General features: G+C 39.0%; 1 protein-coding gene across 1 annotated transcript in view; it reads right to left on the bottom strand.

Annotated features, from left to right (window-relative positions):
* The window catches only part of dnah2 (dynein, axonemal, heavy chain 2), a 211,978-nt gene that overhangs the window by 153,855 nt on the left and 38,020 nt on the right, over positions 1-20,103 (bottom strand). The window contains exons 11-18 of the mRNA XM_036596629.1: positions 18,170-18,375; positions 17,022-17,151; positions 15,217-15,399; positions 10,273-10,487; positions 9,816-9,962; positions 6,343-6,499; positions 939-1,178; positions 478-666 (exon numbers count right to left, since the gene is read on the bottom strand). Of these exons, the coding sequence (XP_036452522.1) occupies positions 478-666; positions 939-1,178; positions 6,343-6,499; positions 9,816-9,962; positions 10,273-10,487; positions 15,217-15,399; positions 17,022-17,151; positions 18,170-18,375 (1,467 nt within the window). The remainder of the gene's footprint in view (positions 1-477; positions 667-938; positions 1,179-6,342; positions 6,500-9,815; positions 9,963-10,272; positions 10,488-15,216; positions 15,400-17,021; positions 17,152-18,169; positions 18,376-20,103) is intronic.

Genomic DNA, 20,103 nt, shown 5'->3' on the forward strand with positions numbered 1-20,103 from the left:
ATAAAATGATCTTAATATGCTGATTCTCTGCAACAGAAAGCAAAAAAAGCTGTAAATTGAATTAAATGTTGGATATTTCCTGAATGATTGATGGAGTTAAGAAATAGCATCAAGAATGAATATAATAATATATAAAAATGATATCCAGTATGCATTGGATTTCAAAATTGGTTATCAAGCTAGAAAAAAAATAAAGCAGATGACATTTAATAACTTCCCAAAATACTTGGAAATTTCCTAAAATCTCAAAATACTGATCACAATGTAAAAATCCAAACCCAAAGTACAATTTATAATGTTTAAATGTATAGTTTTTAATTCTAAATGCTACACTGCTGTCACAGTTAAAAAGGAAATTACAAATCTGAAAAGATTCTAAAATTATAAGCAGTAGTGTATATGCAAGCGCATGTGCAAGTGAATTTATACAAGATATGCGCATACAGCATGATGTGCGGTTGGGAGGTGGTGTTGCACCTGAGCAGTAGACCCTGGCCCATCTTGTTTCAAAACCACCTGCACTCTGAATAGAGGATTAGGGGAAGTCTTGCTGTCTCCGTTGATTGCTTTAGAGAGCTCCAGTAGGGACCATTTAATGTTCAAACGCAAAGCCTCCTCGACCATACGATCCATCTTCTCAGTGTACGTCACCCAGTGCTGCTGCACCTGAACACACACACACACACACACACACACACACACACACACACACACACACAAACAGTGTCACACACCTGCTCTTAATGCAAAAAACTTGCACAATACTACTATCCTCAACTACACATGCTAGATAGGTCAAGCACCTGCTCTTAGTATGCACTTAACCCACCTGCAAACAAACACATAATTGCACATACACTCACCTGCTTATAAGCATGACGCACACAAACAAAGTTGCTTACATGATCAAAGCTGCTGAAACACACATGCACACACACCTCTGGCCCATCGTTGCGGAAGATCTCATAGACTCTGCTCATGATGTTGATGATATCTTGGTGTGCAGCTTTGATTCGGAGTAGCTGGCTCTGCTGATGGACCTGTTGAGCCTCCTCGAACTCCAGATCTTTGTAGACCGTCCTGCCATCCACACGAGCGAGTAGAAGCTCACTGATCTCCCCACAGTGCTTAGAGATAGCCAGATTAGCAGCCTTATACTCATCTACCATTAACTGCACCTGCAGAGTTCGTGGATAGATGGATAGAGAGAAGAGAAGAGAAGAGAAGAGAAGAGAAGAGACATAAAGGATTGTAGAAGAGAAGAGGACAACAGAAGACACAAGTTGCAAATTAAAAGAGGTGAGAGTGGAGAAGAAAAACAGAATCCACACTGAAATTGAAATTCACTACAGGAGCTTTCCTAGAGGATTTATCTGCAGACCGTGTCTCCTTTATTTAACGGAGCACATTACACAGGAAGCATATCATTTCCAGCTCCTCCACTCACACACGTGCTGTGTCTGGAATCAAAGGAGACAGGCCTTATCCCTAAAGCATCGGGCTTTCCTCAAGCTGCACCTACCCATTCAACGTGTGGAGCACTGGCGTTACTGAAGCGATGTTCAGAGGTTTTTAGAGTTTTTTTTTTTTTTTTGCCAAAGCTGAGTCCATTTCATATAGAGAGTAATCTCCCTCTCACTCGCAGCTCCACATCCAAGCTTCCATATCTGGATTTCATGGCTTTCATAGGATAAAGAACGGCGCACAGAATAAGCCTCAAAGGGAGAGACAGCAGAACGTTGTGCTGTGCATGTGTATTTGTGTATGTATATGTGTACGTGTGTTTGTTTTCCTATATTTTCAGGACAAATACTGACTTTATAGGAAAACCAGAGAACATGGAATCTCCTACAATATCAGGGCCAACAAAATGATCCTGACTTAGCAAAGTGCTACATTTATCCTTGTTTAAAACGGAAAGAGTAAACTAATTATTTTAGGTTACTGAGGTTAGGTTTAGGGTTAGGTTTAGAGCTAAGCTTAGAAAATTCTTATCACCTGAAGGTAGGCACATGTACAGTACTGTGCAAAAGTCAGAGATATTTCTGAGATTTAGATTTATGATAATCCATTTGTATAAGAAAGGGGGGAATTAAAAGAAAATAAGTGATTTTTCCAAAACTGGAGATCAAAAAATTACTAAAAGATACAGAGAAAATGGGACTCCTAACAACCGTGCAAGACTGGTCAATGTCACTCAACGTGTTCAGGATTACTCGGAGCCTGAAAAGCAGAAAATGCAACCAACTTCTAAGACTGAACTTTGGAGATGTGGAACAATATCTCCGCAGATTTCTTTGAAAAACTGAAAGCAAGTTTCCCAAAACAAATGAAATCTGCTATAAAGGCAGGTTAAATAGATGCGTTCTGCATTTTTTACTGATGCTGATAAGTAAATAATTTGTAATTAATGGCCATTTTGACTGGAAATTAAATTAATGAAGGGTGGTCTATGACTTTTGCACACTACCATATGGCTCCATGTCCTGAAATAGTATAAAAACAAGCGTGCGTGTACGTTTGTATGAATGAAGGCAAAAGTCTGTGTGCCTCTGTGTGAAAGTGAGAGCACGTCTGTGTGTGACCATGTTGGTTTTCAAGTCTCTTCTCCATCGTGTCAGCTCAAATATGTTGAAATCAGTACTCCTGTCCTGCTATCCACACTTCTCTGCCACTAAAGCTGCTGCCAGCTCTTGACTTTGGGCTGCACCAATGTCTGACATTGACTTTGACGTGAACCTGATCCCTCCCTCCCCCAGCTTTTGCTCTATGAGAGAAACAGAGAGACAGAGAAAGAGAGAGAGCAGCCAGGCTGTAGTGGTGGCACTGCACCAAGGCTGGCTGGCTCTCATTGTGGATGCTGAGGTTGTTTATGCTGAGCGATGCCTGTGTGGCATTTATTATAGAGGATGGGGCTCTCCCGCTCTGCTTCTTTCTGTGTGTGTGCGCGTGTGTTTACCACATCACTGCAGGCCATTGCCAGTTTATAATATATTTCTCCTTAATATAGAAGCTGGGTGATAGACAGCCAGTCATAGCAGGCATTCATCTCCTGTTAATATGTTTCTACTTTTTTTTGGTGGCAGTGGCAATGATACCGCATATGTATTGTGGCATGAAGTGCAGGAATATTACAGAAGCATTGATGGGATGTAAAGATGGATGACGGCGCATCAGAATCATTACTTGAAAACAATGCCACAAGCTTAACGTGCACTCGCACCACATTTTTCAAAAACAATCTTTCTAACCATGCGTTTACATCAGCAGGCAACAGAGCGACAGGTGACCAGTCATTTCCTCTAGAGGTAGGAGATTCATGGCTGCAATTTAGTCACAAGTAAGACAGCGACAAGCAACAAAATCCCTGGAAAAAAGCTAGAGCGTGCCTATGAGCAAGTCCTCAATGAATGGGGTGTGAATGGAGCTAAATAGCTAAAATTGAAAAATTAAACATATGATAGCAGTGTTGAAATATTTTATGCTGTTATGTGTTGAGAAAATTAGTGCATTTTACTGTAAAAAATGATTAAGCATTTACAAACTACAATTTTTACAAAAGCTCCACAGGAACCCATTCACTTAAGACTTGCTCAGGAGTGCCCTCTAGTGTCTGATCCACCCAGAAGACATTACTGAGTGGTGGATCTCCTAGGTAGAAATTCTCTGATTTTATCAACTTACTGCAAATGCTTTATGATGGGGTCAATCTAAATTAATGGCCCCAACAAATTCCTTAGTCGAAGGTTCCCAGCCTCTACTATCTAAACTTTTCCTGTAATATTCCTGCTCCTATTGGCATTTTGTTGCTATTTCCAATAGTATTACACAAAAGAGAAGAGAATCAAAAGAGAAATTTATAAACTTCTGACCACAGTTTATACTTCAAACGAATCAACAACAATTATATAGTAGAGAAGCTGGACAAAAAGAGTGGAAGATCAGTGAGGAAAAAAATCCTCCACGTTGGTGGAGTTAGCAAACTACATATAAACAGTTACGACACAAAAGTGAACATAATTATCTCAGATAACTATACACTCACCACAACATAGTGCCACACACTGATCTGTAGCAAAAGACTGATGATAACTGATGTGGTTGGTGGCAGTGAGGTGTGCAGCTGTGGATAGCCATGGAGCTAACAATGCAGTTAGCAAGCTGGCTAAGTTGTCTAAAACAGTAAACGGTCTCCTGACTGACTGTGCATCATGCAGTCTCTTTTTCGTTTGTTTATTTATATACACTGAGGAAGAAATTGTGAAATGTTTCTGGGAAAATGCATGTCATTTTGCTATCGAAAATTCGCTTGGCAAATGTAAGTGCGCCTGGGCCTTAACTCTACATTTCTACATGAGCATATATATTTAAGAAAAACACAATCTGAAATTAGACACTCAAAAAACAACTTACATTCTGAAAAAAAGCCACAAGACGGAAAACACCTTTGTTACCTTATCTAACTGAACTTCTTCCCTTTCCACTAAATGCACATTCTCACTTGTGTAAACTAGTTGACATCCATCAGTCTGTTTCTGTGCCTGCCTCCTACACAGCGATTTGTCAGAAGTATCTGACATTTTCAAACTTCAGGAAAGGTAAATGCTCAGCTCCCGGTCTTTTGTATGAATGTCTTGAGACTGTAGACATCATTTCATTGTGTACTGATACATGTTGGTATCCAAAACCACATCCCTTTCTGAATGCAGTGTTTGAGACTTCTGCAGAGCTCCTATTTTTCTAAAGAGGTGCACATTAAAGGATTTGATAGCTGTTCCACTTGTGCTCTAAATGCACTTCTACTCTAAACATCATCCCATGTGCTCTTCAAATACTATTCAGGGCGCTCGTTGACTCATTTTTAAGACTCTGCTTTACAACTTATTAAACTGAAGGCTTAAATTGGGCCTTGCTGGTTTCATATAATAAAAATGTCACCAGGTAGCAATGTGACCACTAATTCCACTGCACTTTGCTGTTTTCTGCTGCACAGCATGCTGCTCAAACCACATTTCCACCCAGGCCCACAACGCCTGTGGCCAAGTGACCACCCAATAACCAAAGCATGCACCTCTTAATATTGGCCTACCACAGACATAGTGAAACACACCTAGACTCAACTGACCTGTCCATGCTTCGCCTTCAAATGTTCTATAGAATGTTGACAAAAATTCCATTCAGCTTAACCAATATAAGCTGAAGTTTAAATTTGCGAGTTTAGATTTCGCAAATCTAAATTTTAACCTATATTGGTTAAGTTGAAAGGATTTTTTGTCAACATTCTGTTTGTCAAGTCAAAGTTTATTTTTATAGCGCTTTTTAAAATGGGTGTTGTCACAAAGCAGCTTTACAGAAAAATCCGGGTCCGAGCCCCCATGAGCAAGTCGATGCCAACAGTGGCAAGGAAAAACTCCCTAAGAGCAAGAGGAAGAAACCGTGAGAGGACACAAGACTCAAAAGGGGAACCCATCCTCCTCTGGTCGACATTGGATGGCAAAACAATAACACAAGAGCAATATGAACAGGGAATAAGATCAACATTGTCAACATTCTGTTTCTGGTTTAAAAAGCTATTGTAGCAAGCTGGACTATGTTGGTGTAACTAATCAAAATCAGGCAAGCTGGAAACAACAACGAATTTGCAACCATGCTAATGTTACCTCGACTACATGTCAAAAAACTACACTTGATCCATCCTAACAGTGTGACCTTTCATACACACATACAAAATAGACATAAGTTGAAATGAATGCTTTTTAAGTTTCCACATTTTTTTACAAGTCGTGTGCTACGATGTTTATCAGGTTGTATAGTATTTTTGCCAGCATGCAGTAAAGCTTGTCCAATCTTGCAACAATTGCTAACAATTAATAATTCCCCTTGTTTGTGGAATGTTGTTGATTCAAGTGGAGTTCCAGATGGGGTTGCCACCCGTCCAGGATTTTCTTGGATTGTCCTGGATTAATTAAATTCCTGGTCACAAAATGTCCTGGACTCCAAGCATTTTCTAGTTACTTCTAATGATGTTTGAAACGATTAGGTTTGATTGGTTTAGATCACCCACAAAGAAAGGACAACTGTTTTGGAAAGTTGCACTGCAAACAACATGTTTAGGCACTAGGCAGCACTGCAACAGGATAATAGAGAAGATTAAGGTCTGTAGGAGAAGTTCTATTTGCCTTAGCGTGAGCATGACTACCTATCCACTGAATTTTGTGCATATAATCAAGCCACTAATCAACTGTCCAGGAATTTTGCAGAATCCATCTGTCTTACTTTGGAGCACAAATGATCACACTACTACTTGTTGGGGTGTGAAGGAGGTAATTAGTGGCTACTGACCTTGCTTGCATGTAGTCTGCACTCGCTGATGAAGAGGTTGGATGCTCCTTTAGATGACCACTGCAATTTGGAGAGGCCTGGCTGGATCTTCTTATCTAGAAATCGTATCCGCTCCCGAAACAGGCCCAATGCGTCGGAAGAAAGGGCAGCGATGATCCTGAGACAATACGTAATTGTTCTGCATGTTAATCAAAATGAATAACTGTATTGACTATCTTCATGTTGTGGCTTAGCAGCAAGCTCACGTTTACTGCATTTCCAAAAGTATGCAATACCATTTCACAAGCATGGCAACAACAGTAATTTGATTTTTGGTTAATAGGTTCTACTGAATGTATTTTTTGAGAGAATGCAGTCCAAGGGGAAATGCTTGTTTGGCTTTTGTTGGGTTTAAGTGTTTACTTCCAGCTGGCATCTCTACAATGCATTAAATGTGGTGACAATACTGGTGCTGATGATTCACTGGGTCTCTCTAAGCACTACAATGGGTACTTGAGTCTGAAGTGCTGGTGTGTGTGTGTGCGTATGTGAGTGTGTGCGTATGGGACTGTGCATGTGTGTGTGTTAAAAAGCTTATGTGAGCAAGGTACAATGTTATTATACACTACTGAGTGGGTCTGAAACATGAGTGTGAATTGTTTTATCCAAGGACGAGTTGGTGAGCATGCAAGACCATTTCATTTCATGTGAGATTGAGTGTTTGTGTAAAGCTTATGAAACTTGCAGAACTCGAGTGTGCATGTAGTGAAAACCCAGAATACCTATGTGGTGTGATGAATACAAATTACAAACGAACAACCTGTTAAAACTGGTGATATGTAGAGTGTTTACTATAATTCAGCAGGGTATAGAGGTACTCCCTGTACACCTTACTGTGTGTAAGGCAGAGTGACAGATGTAGTTCATTTTAACTGGAGTCCTCATTTTTAATTTTAAAATCTCAGGTTGAGAGTGCAGAGATGGAAGCTGTCTCTCTGATTCAGGTCTCAGCTGCATAATGAACTATTAGTCTTGTCCTCTGAGAGAACAGGACTACAGGGTCATCCTTTTTTCTATGCTATATACCTGGTATTTGGGCATATGCCTGGTTATGTGCCATAGTGAAGTACTTTGCATTGTCCTATGGGCACCTTGAAACATTCAAGGTAGATTACATGCACATTAAAAGAGGTGTGTGTGTGTGTGTGTGTGTGTGAGCCAAATATTTTACAGATTTCTCATGATGTGAGATTTCCTATATAACTTGCCAACTACTGATGTGGTACTTTTCTCTTCTGTTATGTTACTTTTCTATTACAAGTATTATATGACATCATGATCATGGAAGACATTTTCACAATACAAAATACCAGGGTTGCTGCTTTTAAAATCAAATTCAATAGTATTTACTACTTTTTTAAGACCACAACAAAAGAAATCACACACAAACACAAATATATTAAGTTCTTTATGCTTTATGTTTTTTTTTTTTAAATAGATTAGTTGAAACTCAAACATTGAAATATGGTTCAAGGTACAGTATATGCATGACATAGGTCATAGCCCTTTTCTGTCTCTCTCTCTGTCTGGCTCTCTCTTTATTTTCTTAAGTGTGTTGATGGTGTTATCAGTTCTTTTGTCCTTGAGCCCTTCGTCAGTGGTCAGTTTCTGATCACAGAACCACTGTGGGCTAAATATTTTTGTTTGACTGACTATTCTGAAGTAGTTTAATATACATGGTTACTCATTTCAACCCAGTCTTTAGGCATAATTTTAGAATTTAATCCCTCCAATAGTAAATATATATTATATATTATTTAAAAAGGAGACATTTAAATCTACTTTACAACTTTAAAGGATCTGTCTGAACCATGAATAGGTATCATAACAACAAATTTTTGTAATTCCAAAGTTGGAATGCGCAAAATGCACAAAAACAGCAAAACAGCAGTGCCACATTTCAATAAATGGATTTGTTTTAAATGTAACATTCAGGAAAAAAAATATTTAGGAAGAAAAAGCAGGAAATATCAAGGAGTTTGTAAAAAAAGACCTCTTCAGTGTTCTGGAAGTATTCACAGTACTCATAGTCTGCTTAGAAATGCAACTCGTGATTACATTTATCATAATAATGATATTATACTCCTATTACAGTCAAATGCAAAAGTTTGTAGACTCCTGGTCAAAACGTTTTGCTGACTTTCTAAGTGAATATAAGTTAAAATGCTTTCTACACGGAATGAACTTATATATGGTGCTTTCTGCAAATTCTAGCACACGGTTTCTATTTATCTGCTAAGTTTAACATATTGAATATATTTATTTATAAAATATAAGAGGTGCCATTACTTTGCACAGGCTACATTTTATGTTTTTCACAACATGTTAAATTCAGCAAATAAACAGTAATGGTGCAATAAAATGGGCATAAGTATGTTCTCTGCAGAGGATGTGGGCCCAAAGTTTTATTATATACTTCTATAACTTAAGAACAGCTCAGACAATTTGCATTGAAGTCCCTGTAGTTACTGAATAATATGCCTTAGTACGTAATAAGACTGGGATTTTAAGGAGTTAACTTATTTTCACTAAGGAAATCAACAAAACATGTTATTAGACCACGGGCACCCAAACTTTAACACACAACTGTGTAATTTATACAAAGGTAAATATATTTTCTTTGAATATGTCCATTTAAAAAATGTGTATGTGTTATAATTAAAGGACTCATTTCATAGAAAAAATGGCTTTGCATTCTTTACATTAAAGAGTTTGAAGTAGTATATAAACATTGTTAAAGTTAAAAAACATACTGTTCACTCCCCAGTCCATACAGCCCATACATGGAAAACGAGCTGAAAAAACAGCCTGTTTTGAATTCACTGCTTTTGTGATGTCATGAAAACCAATGCATTTACACATATCCACCTATTCAGCTAAGAGAACTTTTCCCCCTTATTCACAATGAAATTATAAAGAGCGTTTCAGTCCAGACTGCTTTTTGAATGAGGCACAACACGGGCCATCCAATTAGAACAGAGGTGAATTACATACAACAAACAGCCTGTTTAACAGTGATACAGCCCATTTAAGGGATAAACAGAGGTTGGAACATGGTCAGGCAAAAATGACTTATGTTTGCTTTTGGTACATAAAACCAGACAAACGTTTTTTACTGGACTTCAAGGGGAAAAAATAAAAAAGCAAGAAAAATGTAGGACATGGGTGCTTTCATGTCAGTTTGACATACTCAGTACTGTTGCTTTAAGAGAGAGAGTGGGTCTTATGACTTTTGGTGAGGTACTTGTAAAGGTGAAGGGCAGGTAACTGGTTATAAAGTACATTATTTTCTTACCATGTCAACCATGTAGTTTGATTTTATGTTGGTACTGTGTATATGCAATCATTACAGTGTTGCTGTAAGGAAGAGATCTACACAGGTATGTGTTATTGTATGTTTCTGTATGTACTTAGGTGTAGAGAGCTGTGCATACCTGTTGTAGTCTCTAACCACCAGTAGAACGCTCTCCCTCATGGTGCGTAGGTCCTCTCTGCGCTGATAAACCTCGGATACATAGTGCGGGATCTCAAACTGCAGCCGCTCCCAGTAATGAATCTCATTAAACATCTTCAGCAGGTTCCTATACAACCAACACAAACCTGTCAGCCTCAAACAAATGAACCAGGGCCCGAGAGATGTGTGTTTGTGTTTAGTTAGTGAGTGAGTGTTTGTTCAAGAGTAAGTGAACGTAATGTGAACCACAGTTGATGATGTCTAAAGCCATAACTGCCTAATTAAACCCCAAACCTAAGAAAAAATGTCATTGTCCAGAACAGCTGAACCCAAGCAGAATTTGGCTTTTTATATGCAAGCTCTAACTGCTTCCAGCTATACAGACATAATAGCGGCTGCCTCAGTCTGAGCATATGTGTACTTGTGGAGGCACATACTTGTCAAAGTTGATGTCCAGCATGCCTGGTTTTTCTTTGCAGCGGATCATAAGAGACTGGTCAAGTTTTTTTAGGCTCTGGCGTTCCAGGCTCTGGCTCCACTCACTGAATATCTTCCTGACCAGCTCATCCAGTGTCTGCACCAACTGCCTATGAGCTACACACACTTCCTCGCCACTGCCAGTCTGAGGCATGAAGTAGGCACGCTGCAGGACCTTCGGAGTGTAGATACATACACAATCAATCATACAAACACAACCACACACATGCTGCATGTCCAGTATTAAAAAGATATAGAACAATTTGCAACAGCAGAAACCACCATTATTTATTTTTCAGTGTCAGAACGCATACATTTAGGAAACTTATATTTAAACAGAAAAATACATGAAAGCCATAAAACCACATACAGTATGGTACAGTACCAAATCTATCAGTGTTTAATTTGTCCACTTTTTTACTCTTTTGCAACCTATTGACACTTTAAACCCTTTCCACAGAAGAAATGAAACGTGATTGTCATCTGTTTTAGAAATCCATCTGTTTTTGCACTATGCATTTTTTCTTCAATAACATTGATGAAATATATTTTGATTTTAATGTGTATGACATACAAAACCAGAAATTTTGAGATTTTCATTTTCATTGGTGAACAAACAAATTAATAATTAATTGTGTAGTTGTAAGTGTTTTTTTGATATGAAGAAAGCTTAGCCTGTCAGTTTTGTCTTGGCACCACCAAACACCACATTAGAACACCAAAATGAGAAAGATGAGAATTGTTTTCACAGAAGGATTCACAGTAATTGTGTTCTCACCCCTCTCCTTTTGGCCCTTGTTGCTTGCTAACAGCTCAACAAGGAGTCACAACATTTCACACACAGACAGCCAACAGTCTCCTAGTTAATGTTACAGTGTTACAGAGAAAAAAACATTTTATTTGACTATATTCATTAAAATCATTCAAGTCAATGTCCATTCTGCTGGTGGAATGGCCACTAGGAGGGCTACAGAAACATGCTAACTCTTCCATTTTTTCAACCTTAAAACAAACAAACAGGTTACAGCTGTGTCCTCCTAATAAAAGATCCCCAAAGGTGACACTGACATCATGTTCCCCTTCACACGAATACTCACAGTGACCCATATATGCCATGACTGCCATAAATTTCTTTCTAATGTGCATCTAAAATGGTTACAGGAGATATTTCTGAAAAGTTTAGACATAAGATAATCTACTTGCAAAAGGAAGGGGAAGGTCACATTAATAAAAACAAGAGTTTTATTAGTATTAAAAACTACAGAGAAGGGGACTCCTAATAACCATGCAACGCCTGGTAGACCAGAACTGTCACCATCAGATAACAGTACTAAAGAGGAGAAAATCAAGCTCCACTCTTCAGATCTGAAAAAAATATAAGTGTTCTTCCACTGTGAGAAGACTACACTATGAACTCAACACTATGAGTCTGAAAAGATGTGTAGCGTAGTGTAGTGTAATTGGGGTTCTCTGTAATATGGTGATCGTGAGAAGCAGAAAATGCAACCAAAACCTAAGGCTGAACTTTGGAGGTGTGGAAAAATATCCCCGCAGATTTCTTTGGAAACCTGAAAGCAAGTTTCCCCAAAATTACGGAGTCTTTTATAAAAGCAAAGCGTGTAAACAACAGATACTGCAAAATGTGATATTATTTGTAGTTACTAAGATGTCTGTGTAATTTTCTGTTAAATATGTTTCTGTTTTTTTTCCTGACTCTGAAAAATGAACAACTTGTACTTAATGGCCATTCTGACTGTAAATTAAAGAAATGAAATAGTGGACTTTTCCACTGTATGCTCTCATCAGCAAACACACATACACTCAAAGAGAATCATTAAAAAATGCTATATACACAAATACATATGCAGATTGAAGAGAGTGGAGCGAATCATGCATTGAATCAAAATGCACAGGTTTACAAACAACTAACATTTGCACAGGAAACTCAATGAGACAAAGACATCCAAGGCCCTAAACACAAAATCTAAAACACACCATCACACAACTAAATCAAACGCATTACACACTCTAATCCACACATGTAAACGCACCCAACAAAAACACACTTCACTTCACCTCACCCAAACATATAAGATAAGCTTGTAAACTGCATGAGGCTCAGAAATTCCCCAGGCTCAGCTCCTCATACGGCCGACATTAAGATTTGGATCCTGCCTTCTGTTTGTTTCTAAAAAAGCTTTTTTTTGGTGTCAGTAATATGCAGGAAATGCAAGCAAATCAAATCTGTGCACAATTAAGGCTCTCTCCTGGTCTAAATTGTGTTCTTAATGAAGGCGGAAAACTGAATTTAAACACAGCAGAAAGGCAGAGAGGTAAAGAGAGAAGGGGGGGAACAGAGAGAAAGACACAGCAAGAGGCTGAGTGAAACAGGGAGGGGAAGGGGGGGAGAGAGAGAAAGAGAGAGAGAGAAAAAAAACAGGGAAAGAGAGCGAGAGGGAGAGAGAACAAAAGAGAAAAAGAGACAGAAAGAGAGGGAAAGAGAGTGGGATAAAAAAGAGAGGAAAGAGAGAGAAAGGAAAATATAAAGTGAAAGTCCGAGAGAAAAGGAGGGAAGGGAAAAAGAGAGGGTGAAAGAAGATTGAGAAAGCAAGAGAAATAGAGAGAGAGACAGAGAGAGAGAGAGAGAGAGAGAGAGAGAGAGAGAGAGAGAGAGAGAAGTAGGAGGGCTCCATGTGGTGGATGGGGAGGTGTAGTGGAGCAGCTGGTTTTAATAGCGTTAGGGCCTGTGAGGCTGAAAGGTGTCTGGCTGAGCTCCAGCTTCAGGGCCGCTCCCACTGCCCTCTGCCTCTCCCCCAACAGCCTGGCCCTGGACCCTGCTGAGCCCAGTAGCTCACACCTCACAGGACCTTTCAGCACAGTTAAGCTGCACGGTGACACTGGCCAGTCTCAGACCAGTGGAGGGGATAGGCAGTAATCGAATTCATTTGTACCTAAAGCCCTACAGAGCTCGGCTGATGGAGTCTGCGTACATGTTGGGTACGGCCCTGCTAATAAGCTCCTGTAGTCTCCTTATTGCCTGTACCGGGGGCTTATACAGTATAAGGGTACATCCTCGCTCTGGCTCTCTGATGCACTGCTTCAAAGGACTGACATTTAAGACTGAAATAAATGGCCATAAAGCACTTCTTCATATGTCCTTTGAGTCTATGACTGATTGATCTGGCTCCATTCCTCCTTTCTAAATCACTCACAGTGAGCTACTTGATCAACCCTGTGACCGCAGAAGTTCAAAATACAGCTTCAGACACCTACACATATGCACACACACATACACTGCCTGTCAAAAGTTTAGAAACACCTAGCCTTCTTACTAATATTATACTGGGTATATTTTGTAAAACTCACTTTCATGTTCATTAAAATGTCTTCCTTAGTATGAAGAGTAGCTTCTGTCTAAATAACTATTTGTGTTTTCTTTTCCAAACTATTGTTAAAAAAACACATTTTGAATTTTTTGCCCCAGGTGGTTTAAAAGCTGACAAGTTTGAGAGCTGATGAGTGCTGACATCCCAACAAGGGGATACAATGTGTGAGGTTCAGCATTATTCCCAAGGTAATACCTTCACAAATGTTGTCACAAATATTTTCACATATTATTGTTTTCCTCCAAATAATCTGGTTTGGCTTTAATATGTTAGAAAAGTTAGAACAAAAAAAAAAACACTTTAAAAAGCTGGGTGTCTCCAATGTTCTGGTGGTCAGCAGGGATGTACGTAAACTTTTTTGTGCATGCAGTGCTGGTGGCAGGAAAGTTGCAAGTGTTGTAACACAAATTAAAATATTGCAGCACTGAAATAAGAATTATATAATAACTCTTCTAAAAGGAACAGTTTGGCATTTAAACTAAAAAAGACAAATGTAAAAGCTTTGAATTGTAATGTCCATTTTGTAAAATATACAGAATTTCAGCTCCTTTACAAAAGGATGTTTTTATCATACAAGTAATGTTTCATCATAAAAGACTCAAGTATAAATCCACACAAATGGAATTTTGTGAATGGTTGCTATTAAAGATTTCAAAAAGGGAATGAAAATAGTTTATTATCTAAAGGTAAGGCTCAATAAGGTGTTATTCGGTTTGTGAGTCTTAAGTTAATCAGTTGTTACTTGAAAAATGGATGCAAAATGTGGCTAAAGACAGCAAAGGCAGTAGGCGCAGCAGAGTGTACCTCAGGTTCTGAATACAAAGGGCATTACTTTTTGTCCTAAATCATTCCAGGTTTTACATATGGCATTACAGCAAATTCAACAACTTTTGGGCATTTTGTACATTTTGTACTTTGTTTACAAACATCTGGATTTGCTGGGAGCATCTGTAACACTTGTACTGAAAGACTGAAAATTCAGTAGTACAGAGGAAAATCGAGAAGCACAAAGGAGTATCTTTTTTATTCACAAAATAAACTGCCATTTTTCCTGCATAGACACAAATTTGAGAACTGAAAAATGATGATGATGTTGGCCAATTTAAAACAAACAAAAATGGATTTTTGGAAACTATGTTTACATCAATCAAACCAGGATAAATGTTTAGCCTCTCTGTGATTTTTCATGTCTAATAAGGAGGAGGTTTCAGCGACAGGAGTTAACCATGTTCTGTTGAAGTGTTTCTTTTGCTGGATGGAGGAAGGAAGGCTGACAGGCATGTCAGTCACAGTTTTGCAAACAGTCAATTACCATTAGAATTAGCACATGACAAAACATTTGAATGTTGATACACAAACTACATATCAATTCCTTTGCATGTGCATGACTGTGATCTTTTCTTAATTAGCACAGTAGTAATTTAATTTCGTCCCATTGTACAGCCCTGGTCAGTGTACATTAGCACATATGCAGGCGTTAAAAAAAAGACAAACAAACACACACACACACACACACACCTCCATCGGTCTCTCAATGCGACGGAGCAGGGCTCGGGCCCAGTGAGCGCGGCCTGCGTTCTGGGGCATGTGTGCAGGAATGTGAAACGCCTTTTGGCTCAGCTCCTTATTCACCAGATACAGCTCCTTACTGAACAGAGTGTACACATCCACCGTCTTTCTGTCTATGGTTCGCTTAATAGCCTGAAAGAACAAGAGATAGAGAGAGAGAGAGACAGAGAAAGAGAGACAGGGAGAAAAACAAATACACAGAGGGGAGAAAGATAACGGTAGAAGGACAGAAAAAAAACAAGAAAATGGAGAGCAAGTTAAACCATGATAATTACCTTAGGCTGAGGTAAATTGATCTTAATGACATATGCTGAAGATAACAAAGAGCCCAGTGCTCTAACTGAAAGGGTGTGTGTGTGGGGGGGGGGCAGTAACACCTGCTCTGAATGCTCTATAGCTGAAAGGGTCTGAGAGAATAAGAGCTAAGCGGAGGGAAAGCTGAGGTAAGACAGAGAACAGGAGTTGCTGTGTGGTCTCTAAAGGAAAAGGACATTGGTCAATACTCCACCTTATCGAAATACCATGAACCCTTTGTATTCTAAGAAAACGGTGTGGGAAATTAATGCTCTGTTCATTAGAGGACTAATTTGTTTACAGCACAGTGAATGCAGCTGAATGTGTGTGCGAGAGAGAAGACAAGTGTGTGAATGGGTGTGTGTGGTACTATGCAAAAGTCAGAGACCACCCTTTATTTATTTCCAGTCAAAACAAGCACAAGTTATTCAATTTCCAGTATATATTTCTGAAGAGATTAGATACAAGAAAATGCACTTGCATAATAGAGAGAGTTGAGGAAAATAAGTGCAAAAACAGGAGTTTTTGGGACTCCTATGGGACTCCTAACAACTGTGCAAAAACAGACCAGAAAAATGGTCAGCATCAGATAAACAGCACTTAAAGTTTTCATCTTTGAAAGATATGGGAAAAATCAAGCTCTACTTTTGCTTCAGATCTGAAAAAATCCACAGATGTTTCTGTCCATTCATCCAACTCAATGTACATTGTACAGCTATCCCACATGAATAAAACATGTCACACCAACACAATTCTTGCTAAAAGTAAGTAAAATGAACAACTGTAATTGTGTTGATGTAATCGTTTTCATTCTTGTGTAACCAAAGTACACATTGGAATCAATAAAACAACCTTTTTTTTTCAGTGCAAACCTCAATACTGAAATTCATTAACTGGATCGAGTAAAGACAGCAGACTGAATGTGTTCAACACTTTTTCCTTTTTGAGTTTGTGAAACTCGTAACTTTTGATTTATTAGAGTACTACTTGCAGCTTTAAGTAAAAAAGAGCTGTCCACAATAAATATACTGACACTTAAGACTCATGAGTTTTACATCTGATGTCAAATTAGACAATGTGAAGCCAGTTGGTTAGGTTGATTTCTGTTGATTAGCCCTTATTTTTCTTGTTTTTTATCAGTTGTGTTTGTGTTGTGCGTTATGCTATAACTTGCATTGTGAGAAATGCAACCAATGTCTATGACTGAATTTTGTAGATGTGCAAAAAAATCCCTGCAGATTTCTTCAAAAAATGAAAGCAAGTCTTCCAAAAAGAATGGAAGCTGCAATAAAGACAATGGGTAAACATACTAAATGCTAAAAAATATAATATGTTTAGTTCTTGTGGCTTCTGAGTATTTTTCCTTTTCAAAATTTCGACTAGAAATTAAATAAATGAAGGCTGGTCTCTGTCGCACAGTATGTTACATGTGTGGAACAAAGACAAAGGAGAGAAAAGACCTCTCGAGTCGTCAGGTGCTGGAAGACATCGAGCAGCTGGACCCCTTCCTCCACCGAATTGACCGTTTCGAAAGCTGTGGTGATCAAATTCTGCATCATCACCTCAAGGTCCTTCACTCCTGCCCGGAACCTTTTACAAACACAGACACAAACAAATCAAGAGGTCATGGAATCTACAGCACAGGGGGGAAGAAATCAAACAACAAGAAAGCAGAACTAGATAGCATGTGAAGCCACAAGCCGTGTCATCTATTCATAGTGAAAACTAAAACAAAGCCACAACACACACAACAAACCAAGGACAGTGTAAAGAAAAGGAGCTGAGGCGGGCAGAACTTGACAATATGTACCACAAACAAATTCTCCAAGTCCTATTCAAAAGAATCAAACAAAGACCAGAAACAAACACCGCACACACACAGCCGTAAATGCAGCCTGGTATTGATTTGGCTGCTCTCAATATGCTGCTGCACTATGAAACACCTGCCTCAGACACAAGCACAGCTGTTTGTCTTGGCAACAACATCCCAACCCTATGACCTCCCTCAACCCCAATCCATCATCTTGTCCATCACACACAAACACAGGCTGATCGCTTTCCCGAGGTCCGTTAGCGCCAGGGGCGGCAGTCTCTGGAGGCCGACGGCCAACCCAGGGCCTCACTCAGACGCACACGCACCCCTACATACATATGCACCCACATCTAGACACACTGTCCATTGCCCAAGATCGTATTCAGATGAGCAGCCAAATTGCCTGCTGTCACAAACAGTTCTGAATGACAAATAGGGCAAGCCGGGCCCACAGGGAGCAATGCTGCTCTGCCCCGCACTGCGCAACCAGTCGGCTATCCTACCCACATGCACATGAGCACGGTGATCTACTGCCAATGAGTCGCACATTTAAATGGAACATGCATTGTTAATGGGCAAATATATGCAGCCTTATAATATATATGCAAAGCTTCATGTACATTCAAAGTAATGGAAAATGCAGAGGAAGGCACAGCAGATAAGGAAACGGGCATTAACAGGCCAACGGGGAAGCCAGACATATTCGAACATGCATTTCACAGAGACAATCTACCACAAAAACAGACAAAAAGCCTAATTCAAACACTCAGACGCACTCACATACACACGTCCTACCTGTTGTAGTCGTCATGCCAGGAGGTGTTTTTGACATCTAGGATGCCCTTGCGCACCGAGCCCAAGATCTGCAGGCTCTTGTCAAAGGTGGCCTCAATCTCCAGCAGGTTCCTAGTGACCTCCGCCCCCTGGTGCCCTGCAAAGCACGGCAATGGCACCTGCTCGCCTTCCTTACGACGGGCAAACTGCTGCTGACACTCACACACCTAAGAAAGAGAGAAAGAGAGAGAAGGAGAGACAGAAGGAAAAGCAGATGTTTATGCCAAAAATTAAGGAGGCGATATCTGTGACATGGGGGCTAGCATATGAGAGAGATCAAAAGGACTGGGAAAGAGGCAAACATCAGAGAGAAAGATACTAGTACTGAGGCTGCACTGCTTTGTTTTACATTCACTGTAAACCCAAAGTTGAAATTTATTAACTAGACTCTTAAAATATATTCAAACATTATGCTAAAGTAAACATATTGAATATGTTCAACACATTCTTCTGTTTGAATTTGTGAAGCTGGTAACTTCTAATCTATATATATTTATTTAATGCTGTCAACCATGCCTTGCTACCCCATAGGGATACTGTTCCTACAGAAGCCCTGTCTTCTGTTTGGGTCACTTTTGATTCAGGAGTCCTATTTGCTGCTTTAAGTAAAAAGAGCTGTCGAGGACAGATTTACTGACCCTTGAAAGCCATTAGTTTTATGCCTGTTGTGAAATTTTAGATGCAAAGCTGGCTGGAAAGAGGTTTGTTTGGTTTCTGTTAACTAGCTCTCGATATCAGTTCTCTTCAAATAAACTTACACCTGTGTTAATTTCGTGCTAAATGTTCAGGTAATATAGTGGTAAACAATTGGTTGTGGTCAGCTGTGAACAGCTTCTGATTAGAATAGCACAAGTATGCAAAACCAATGAAATTCTAGCCTTTTTGAGGCCAATTCATGGTTTTCAACTGTGTCATTAAGAAGACCACGTTGCCATGTTGGTAGCGAGCTGTAACTCTGACTGCGCTTTGATAGAGCTCATATCATCAACGTTACTGCAGTTACACCTGCAGGTGGCTGAAGACCAAAAGCAAAATAGCAAAACAGATCAGAATGACCAAGAAAAATATGAAAAGATAAGAAGACACTTTAGATGCAGTCTCTAGAAAACGCTACAAGAAGATGATTAGCTAGATTGGTGGACTGGATCCGCACAGCCTGCACATCTCCAAAGTTCAGAAAATTCCAATCTGTGAGATTTCACAAAAACTAATAAAACTGGCTAAAAAACTGCCAAAGCTCTTACATAGTAATCTCATACACATACATAAAGCTGAAGTTAGCGTCTTATTCTCCAGCTTCTCAACTGAATTTCCTTAAATCTATTACGAATAACAAAAAATATGGCAAATACAAAGCCGATACAGGCTTACCTCCATAAATGCATTCATTTTCCTCAATAAATGCATCCTTAATCAACAAATACCTTCTTTCGCTTGGAAATGTTTAATAGGCAGCTGATGTGCAGACAGCAAAGCAACTGTTGAACGCACGTTCCAAACCATACTTCTGTACCTCACCTACTACACTCATGAGTGCACTTCTAATATGCTATAGGTATATGTGCACATAAGTATATGTGCTATTTTTACATACTATTTAGTGTGCTAGTATGCAGTTTAAGTATTGACTTAATTACATTAAATGATGGGAACAAATATTTTTTGTCACCTTTCCCAACAATTTAAGTATACAATTAAAATATGTAGAGTACTGTGCAAAAGCACCTTAGCACACTCTTTAAAAACATGTATCTTGGCAATACCTGTGTTTTGCTAGTGTTATCATTAGAATAAATGCAAATAAACATAAATAAATTAAAAAGTAATAAGAATTTCTTATTTTGAAAAAAGTAGTTAATATATTATGAGCTAGTTTAAAAAATAAAGATTAATTA

The sequence above is a fragment of the Colossoma macropomum genome, unplaced genomic scaffold (assembly GCF_904425465.1).
Source record: "Colossoma macropomum unplaced genomic scaffold, Colossoma_macropomum, whole genome shotgun sequence".
Classification (NCBI taxonomy): Eukaryota; Metazoa; Chordata; class Actinopteri; order Characiformes; family Serrasalmidae; genus Colossoma; species Colossoma macropomum.